Source organism: Sinocyclocheilus anshuiensis, unplaced genomic scaffold (genome assembly GCF_001515605.1).
Source record: "Sinocyclocheilus anshuiensis isolate Anshui unplaced genomic scaffold, SAMN03320099.WGS_v1.1 scaffold680, whole genome shotgun sequence".
Classification (NCBI taxonomy): domain Eukaryota; kingdom Metazoa; phylum Chordata; class Actinopteri; order Cypriniformes; family Cyprinidae; genus Sinocyclocheilus; species Sinocyclocheilus anshuiensis.
Window position 1 is genome coordinate 1319537 of NW_015555783.1, and position 8927 is coordinate 1328463.

General features: G+C 34.6%; 1 protein-coding gene across 1 annotated transcript in view; it reads left to right on the forward strand.

Annotated features, from left to right (window-relative positions):
* The window catches only part of LOC107674758 (potassium voltage-gated channel subfamily H member 7-like), a 122814-nt gene that overhangs the window by 82167 nt on the left and 31720 nt on the right, over positions 1-8927 (forward strand). Inside the window, exon 7 of the mRNA XM_016468851.1 lies at positions 1899-2324. Within this exon, the coding sequence (XP_016324337.1) occupies positions 1899-2324 (426 nt within the window). The remainder of the gene's footprint in view (positions 1-1898; positions 2325-8927) is intronic.

Sequence of the window (8927 nt, forward strand, 5' to 3'; positions counted from 1 at the left end):
TATATATATATATATACTTGAAAAAACGACATTAAACTAGGTAATAATATCAGCAGATTTATTTTTCAAGATGCAGGGCTATGCAATCAATTGCAACAAACAATATAATAATATCTTCAAAAGCATGAACAAAACTACATCAGATAAAATAAACAACACAAGCTACATTAAATACGGGTTTGAAATGGATAAACAGTTTAAAATCAAGAATAAACCAATTAATATATCTTTGTTTGATTTAAAAATATTTTTTGCTACTTTTGTTAAGAGAAAAAAATACAATAAATAAATACAATTCTGGTACTTTATCAGATTACATTTAATAATGTAATCCGAATTTTCTAATACAATAAGATTTTAATGTATTGTATATTTTATTGTATTTTATTGATTTTACATTTATTCATTTAACACACTTTCATCCAATACAACATTCAATCAAAAAGTAGGATGTAGGTACTGTAAGATACTATAAAATAATTTATAACAACAAGAGGAATGGTCATATAAAAATTAGTGTCTGTTTATAATTTTTACCTTTGATATTTTTACTTTCATTATTGCTAAAATAGTAATATAAAAGTAAATTCCATTGCTGCGAGTATCAGAATTTAGATTCTGAACCCTCCACTTCATGAACTGCATTAAGGCAAAGGACATCTAGTTACTGTACATGAATAGCATATTTCATATTTCAGTGAAAAAGGAGATTTTGTGAAGTGTTGTGCAGCGTTTTGTCTGATAACTTCAGAAACAACCTGAGATGCATGACAACTAGACTTTATAATCCAAAAAGCTATATGTAATGTGAGCATTTGTGACAGCAGAGACAGCTGGTGCTGTGCAACTATACAGAAATAAATGAATATTTATGTCATGCTCTGATGCTCCCTGACATGCTGCGCTTATGAAATGTGAAGAACTCAGTTGTGCTGGTGCTTTCCATGAAATATTGCATCAGCCAGAAAGAAATAAATGACAACTGCAGGGAAATATGTGCGGTGTGGTGAAACGGTCACATACTGCCTTATGATGATGGGCCAGTGGATATGTGACTGACAGCTGTCAACTAATGCAATGTAAACTATTTTTAGGAGAGATTTTTAATAATCCAGCTATGTTTGATCTCAGTTTGAAAATGCACAAATCAGCACAAATGTTTGTTTTTTAAGATTTTTTCACAATCAAACAGCATCACTGTTTCAGATTTAATTTCACTAACAGTACCCTAGTTACTGAAACCAAACTGAAGAATTACAGCTAAAACTACGTTTTATAGTGTACTACTGACATGGTAGTATTTTTACATGGGAGAAGTTTGAATGAATGAATTTATTCATTTCTCAACACCTTAATTTATTCAAATTGTAAAAATAAATAAAATAGTGAAAATTAAATATTGCTCAGTATTTTTTGTCTGTCAAATCTGCAAAAAATAATAGTTACAAAATATACATTATTCAGCTTCTTTCTATTATTATTATAACTGCATGAATGAATGAATAAATAAATAAATAAATACTGAAAATGATACACTACTCAACAATTGCAAAATATATAAACAATATGTTTAAAATTTTACATTATTCAACTTCTTTCTGCTATTATTTTTATTTTTATGCAAATAATAATAATAATAATTGTGCACATGTGCAAATGCATCTATTTAGCATCTAATGCAGATAGAATGGAGTTTATAATAATAAAAATAAATATTTAGCTATTTCTTACTAATAAAAAGGAGTTTTACTTCATTCCATCTGCATTAGTTGCTGAATTAATTGCAGAAGTGATTCTCCACTGGTTTGGCACATTTTTTCCAGACAGTCTCTATCAGGACAGACCTGTGATCATGCACCATGCAATTCTCACGTTTTTGCCTGCCTCTCTCGTTCCAGGTGTTGTCGCTGGGCGCCGATGTGCTTCCAGAATACATGCTCCAGACGCCACGCATGGATAAGTTCACCATCCTGCACTACAGCCCGTTCAAAGCGGTGTGGGACTGGCTCATCCTGCTGCTGGTGATTTACACAGCCATTCTCACCCCATACTCTGCTGCCTTCCTGCTCAACGACAGCGAGGAGCAAAAAAGACGGCAATGTGGCTATTCCTGCAGCCCTCTGAACCTCGTGGACTTAATGGTGGACATCATGTTCATCATCGACATCCTCATAAACTTTCGCACCACTTACGTCAACTTGAACGAGGAGGTGGTGAGCCATCCGGGGAAGATCGCCATCCATTACTTTAAAGGCTGGTTCCTTATAGACATAGTTGCGGCCATTCCCTTCGACCTGCTCATATTTGGATCAGGATCAGATGATGTAAGTCACGCCAGAACTTAATCTACTTCCTTCTGCACTTGGCTGCTGGTCTAATCTAGGGATCTCAAACTCAAATTACCACTCGCCAGGTGGTGTTCTCCTTCATGTTGGCACAAATATGGCCTAGTTGGCCTATATTCAAAAGTTTGGAGTTGGTAAGAATTTTTAATGGTTTTGAAAAAGGTCTCTTTTGCTCATCAAGGCTGCATTTATTTAATTAAAAATACAGTAAAAACTGTGATATTGTGGAATATTATTGCAGTTTAAAATAGCTGTTTTAGATTTGAATATATTGTAAAATGTAATTTATTTCTGTGATGCAAAGCTGAATTATCTGCATCATTACTCTAGTCTTCAGTATCACATGATCCTTCAGAAATCATTCTAATATGCTGATTTGCTGCTCAAAAAAATATTTCCTTTTATCATCAATGTTGAAAACAGTTGTGCTGCTTCCTATTTTTGTAGAAACCATGATACGTTTATGTCAGTATTTTTAGAAAGTTCAAAAGAAAAACATTTACTTGAAATAGAAAACTTTTGTAAATGTCTACTATTACTTTTGATTCGTTTAATTTGTCCTTGATGAACAAAAGTATGAATCTTTCCAAATCTTTCCAAACTCTGGAAGGGCAGTGCTTGCATTTGGCAGATGCTTTTATCCAAAACAACTCACAATGCATTCAATATATCTGGGATTTTATAATTATGCATGTTCATTAGAAATCAAATCCATGACCTTGGTGTCGCAGTAACCATCAGCTGAGATACAAAAACATTTGGAACTAAAAAAAACTACACTTTAGGCTAAGTGCTTTAAGAAAACAACCAAAAAACATCCAAAAAAATGTGTGTGCCTGATTTAGGGGTAAACAGGTAAAGGAACAGTTCACCTAAAATCAAAATTTGCTGAAAGTCTTCTCACCCTCAGGCCATCCAAGTTATAGAGGAGTTTGTTTCTTCATCAGAACTGATTTGGAGAAATGTAGCATTACATCATTTGCTCACCAATGGATGCTCTGCAGTGAATGGGTGCCGTCAGAATGAGAGTCCAAACAGCTGATAAATACATCACAATAATCCACACCACTCCAGTCCATCAGTTAACATCTTGAGAAGCCAAAAGCTGTGTGTTTGTAAGAAACAAATCCATCATAAGATGTTTTAACGTTAAACTTGCTTCTGGCTAAAATTTGAGTCCATAATCCATGATAACGCTTCTTCCAGTGAAAAAGTCCATCCCCTGTTGTCTCTCGCATCAAAATCCACCCACATCTTTGTTCAGAACTGTTTTAAACTGTTTTAGCTTGTAAATGGTGCTTGATCTGTGCAGATTTCTCTCCTGGTTTAGCAGAGACAACTTTTTCACTGGAGGAAGCGTTATTATGAATAGAGGACTCATATTTTAGTCAGAAGCAATTGTTTGAAGTAACAATGTCTCAGTGTTTCTTATAAACACAGCTTTTCAGTTCACAAGACATTAACTGATGGACTGGAGTGGTGTGGATTATTGTGATGTTTTTATCAGCTGTTTGGACTCTCATTCTGACGGCACCCATTCACTGCAGAGGATCCATTGGTGAGCAAATGATGCAATGCTACATTTCTCCAAATCTGTTCTGATGAAGAAATAAACTCATCTTCATCTTATGACCCGGGGATGAGTACATTTTCAGCAACTTTTCATTTTTGCACGAACTATTCCTTTAACACACGGGGGTCTACATAAAACAATCTCACAGGACCTTTTAGACCTAAACGATCTGTTTACCCATTTATTTATTCAATTGTTTGTTTGTACCGTGTCCGTTATACAGATCAGATCAGATCTAGCACTTTCCAGAGGTCAGAAAGCACAACTGTTCCAGTGAATCAGGGATTACAGTATCAGAATATACTGTATGATGTTTTCCCCAGTTTTTTGAATGGCCTTCATTTCTGAATCCATTTATTTGGATTAGCGGCTTAGCAAATGGGAGTCAATGATTATGATGAGAGAGAGAGGAAAGAGAAAACTGATGTTTGAACAGCTTACAGGCTGAATCGCTGGCACGCCGGTTGGCTCGATTCCTCACTTGTTTATGTGGCCACGTCCGTCAATGGCCTATCATGAGCTCTTGGCACATTGGAGCATATGGTTTCCCCGCTCTGTGGTCCGTTCCAGTGACAGCTACTCCATCTGAGCCATTTACAACCTAAGGACAAGAAACACACACAGCGGCTTTTAAAATATTAAAGAATGGAATTATAGATTAAGACCTACTGGAAATGTCAGCAGGTCATTATTTGATGGCATGCAGTGTATATTTTTAGACTATGGAAGGGTTTTGCTGCTTAGTTTTGCTAAGTATATTGCTTTTGTTCAGGTCATATTTTCCCAGAGGTTTCACATTCACACGTTTGTCTGAAAAGAGCTGTAGAGCTCCAGCCATCACCCAGTTAACAAACCTCACGCTCTCTGCATCTGCGCTCGGTTTTACTGCAGGCACTCGCACATCTGTCTCTGGTCGCAACTAGAGCTGAGATACAGCTAAAAAAAATCTTGATATTTATGTGTGCTCCGAAATGTCTGAAAAGTGTGATTTCTTTGCAATCAGAGGAATCATAATTTTAATTCTCATTTTTTACAACCAAACATTCAGTGTTGTCAATACTCAAAATTTTTAATAAAGATAAAATGATAAGATTTATATATATATATATATATATATATATATATGCTGTAACATTTTCATAAGTAACTGTAATTTAATTACACATTTTTTCTTAGTAACTGTAACTGATTACAGTTACATTTATTTTGTAATTAAATTACGTAACGCCGTTAGGAGTAACTAGTTACTCCCCAACACTGAGCAACAAGGTAATAGAAACATGCTAGCAATATACTAAATTGTGATAGAAACATGTTAGAAACATGCTAAATCATGATAACAATGCGTTAAAACATCTAAGCAGCATGATAATACTAATTAGAAGCATGGTAGCAATGTGCTATGTTAGCAACAAGCTAAAAATATACGCTAAATCATAATAAACATGCTAGCAACATACTAGAAACATGATGGCAGCATCCTAAATAATGCTGTCAATGTGTTAAAACATGTTAGCATTCTGCTAAAACATGCTAGTATAATTGTATTGACGTTCATCTTTCAGCAAAACCTTCTCAAGCTTTTAAAACTCATTTTAAACTTGCAGACAAGGCTTTGTCAACCAATATCACATTTTGTGTTCAAACTTTACTCGTCTACTTAAACACTGGAATTTAAAGTATAGGCCAGTCATGTGAGGTCAAGCTTAATGAACCGTCAGTATAATTGAGCGTCCATCCTATCACTATGTCCAGCTATAACTCAAAAGCGTGATTCGCTGTTAATGACTTTTTAATGGGCTGCTCATGACAGATGCAGCAGGCCCTATGTCCGCACTTCTCAAAAAAGCCACGTGCTTCGCTCCACATGCTAGCTCGCTAACACGCTGTCAGTGCTAGTATGCATGCTAAGCATTGCTGTCAGACGCATCTATTAAGACATATTCTAAAAATACCCAGCACGGGTCCTAACCTCGCTTTGTGAGGCCACTGAATAATTGCCAGCTAAACAAATGATCTCCCACCAGGGGACGAGGGAAGATGTTGAAGGAGCCGTTTCGGATACGGTGCCCGCTGTCAGCTCGCAGGGACCTTGTCTTCATCTAGTGAACCGATTTCACCTGCAAATGAGGATTTATCTCTTTTCTCCTCAGTTTGGTAACGTGAGAGCTGGGCGAGATACAGTATGCTAAAACTCATTAGCCGCGTCTCTCATGTCTGGTGTTTATTTTATCCTCGCAGTGCGAAATTTTGATGAGATGGATCTCTGGTGTTAGCAGGCACAGCAGTGTGTAATGGGCTTAAATTAAACACGATTATCAAAATATTAATTAGTGTGGCAGTCATGCACAGACATTACAGATCTGAGCTTTGGGTATATTAGGACACAATGTGTTCCGGCTCTTCTGATACACTTAACTGTGGATAATTAAAGCTATAAAAGACCATGGCTGTGTTCCAAAACCTAGTGAGCTGACTACATAGGTAGCAGTCTGAATGGAACCTGAAATGGAGTGACTGATTCGGAACACTCTTTATAGGTAGCAATTCTCTGTGTTATATAAATGATACAAAGTATATTTCTTTCTGTTTGCAGTACAAAGATGTCATCTTTTGGAAAAAAAGTACTGCATTTATCCTTCCTAGAAAATTACTATCCCATAATGCATTGCAAAGAGGCAAAATCATCATCCAAAAATCTGATTCAAAATCGAACTATTTATTTATTTTGTGTACTATGCATTTTTATTTACATTTCCACTGAAATCTAAATGTAAATGAAAATGCATAGTACACAATTTTTTTTTACATTTCCATTTATGCTAAATGCATAAATGCAAAAAATGACATCACACAAAATATATAATAAAATTGTCAATTTTGAAATAGAATAAAACTGTTTTAATCAATACTGTATTTTTCATAATTGTATGATGACATTTTTATTTCATTTGCACAGAAACATGTCTTTAAGACAACTTCTGATGCATTAACTCTATATCCTTCTTGAAAAAAAAATATATCCCAAAATGCATTACAATGAACCATAAAGAAAAATATATCCAAAAAAACAGTAATTGCATTTTTCATTTTTTTTACTAAACTAGCCTTTTTTTTTTTCTTTTAATTAGATTAAACTGTTTTCATATTTTGTCATTGTATGAAACAAGTATATTGATCATTGACATTTCTATTTTGTTTTCTAAGTCAATTGCAATGTATTAGGCAGGATAGTTGTCCAAACATCATCTTTCTATTGCAAACAAAATAGAAACTTCAATGATAAATATTTCATGCAATACTAATAAAACACTGATAAAAACATAGAAATCACTTTTATATGGAAGCCCGTTTCCGCCACTGAATAAAAAATAAAAAAGGTAATTGCAACTTTTTATCTCACAATTCTGACTTTTTTTTCTCATAATTGCATGATATAAACTCACAATTGCAAGACATAATGTTGCAATTCTGATAAATAAAGTCAGAATTGTCTGGTATAAACTCACAATTCTGAGAACATATCAGAACATATCAGTACCCCCCCCCCTCAAAATTGGGGGGACTTTAACTCGAAATTATTATTATTATTATTATTTACTTTATTTATCCCTCATAAGGGAAATTTGTTTTGGGCAATACAGATAGACCATGTAACAAGATTCCTGCATTTGTAAGCAAAAATGTCCAAAAGAATTACTTTGGCGACAGGATTGTTAAATTAAAATGTGGGGAAAAAAACATAAGGACATGATTGCTTACAAATGCATGAGTTTATATCACGCAATTCTGACTTTATATATCGCAATTGCATGTTATAAAGTCAGAATTGTGAGATATAAACTCGCAATTGTGACTTTATATCTCGTAACTCTGACTTTATAACTCGCAATTGTGAGTTTATATCATGCAATTCTGAGAAAAAAAGTCAGAGTTGTGAGATAAAAAGTCGCAATAACTAGGGCTGGGCGATATAGCTAAAAATGTATCAACTAAATAATGTTTTATATTGTTCGGTATCGATAATTATTGACATTTTTTATACCCTTTTTTAAAATAAAGAGCAATAGAAAAAAAATTAAATTTAACCACTGTATTTTTAAATTAACCCAATTTATTGAGACAAACAACAAATATTTTTAGTTTTATTCTAATGTTTTATATGCAGATTAAATAGGTCTTAAGGAAACTTTTTGTCTTGTCTCCCGAGGCCACAGGATGGCGCAAAGAGCAAAATAATGCAGCGCATTTAAATTGTCAACGCAAGGAAGTAACTCTATTAACAAAAACGTACATTACATCTAAATTAACTCAAAAATCAAATATAATTTCGTAAATTGCATAAACAATTATGAACAAAACAGCATGCATTGTTTAATTCAAAGAGCCAAAGCGCCATGCACACAGATTGCATTTAAAAATATATGAGACGCAGTGAAAAGAAATAAACCTCCACAAATTCGTGACATGTTTTCTAAAAGTTGAAACTGTTTTAACTTTGCATGGCTACATCTTTTGTGGGAGACGCGAGTGCAGCAGTCGTATTTGTCCGTCTAAAAAATGCGCTGAATATGCATCTGTGTGAATGGCTTGGTTTCGGTTTTAACCTAATCAAGATCTTCTCCGCATTGAGCTTCTGTATTTCTCTCATATTTTGAATGAATAACGCAGCAGCAGCACGTCTCGTTGGCTAGACTAACAAAACATTCAAATGCAACAATGTCACTTACATCATCACCGCATCTCGTGCTCCACTGATGACGCTAACATTCCTACACCTAACATTCAAATTTTTATTTTAAATTCGACTAATATTCATTCTTTATTCACAATCTCCTCAGCACAGGCAGGCACAGCTCTCGTGTTTGTGTTTGTGTGTGCTGTCTGCGTCACTCATAGCACGTGTATATCGTGCGCTATATCGAAAAAAAATTTCTATCGTTATCGAAGAAGGTGTACCGTCGATAAATATCGATACCGTTTTATCGCCCAGGCCTACTATGGAGCAT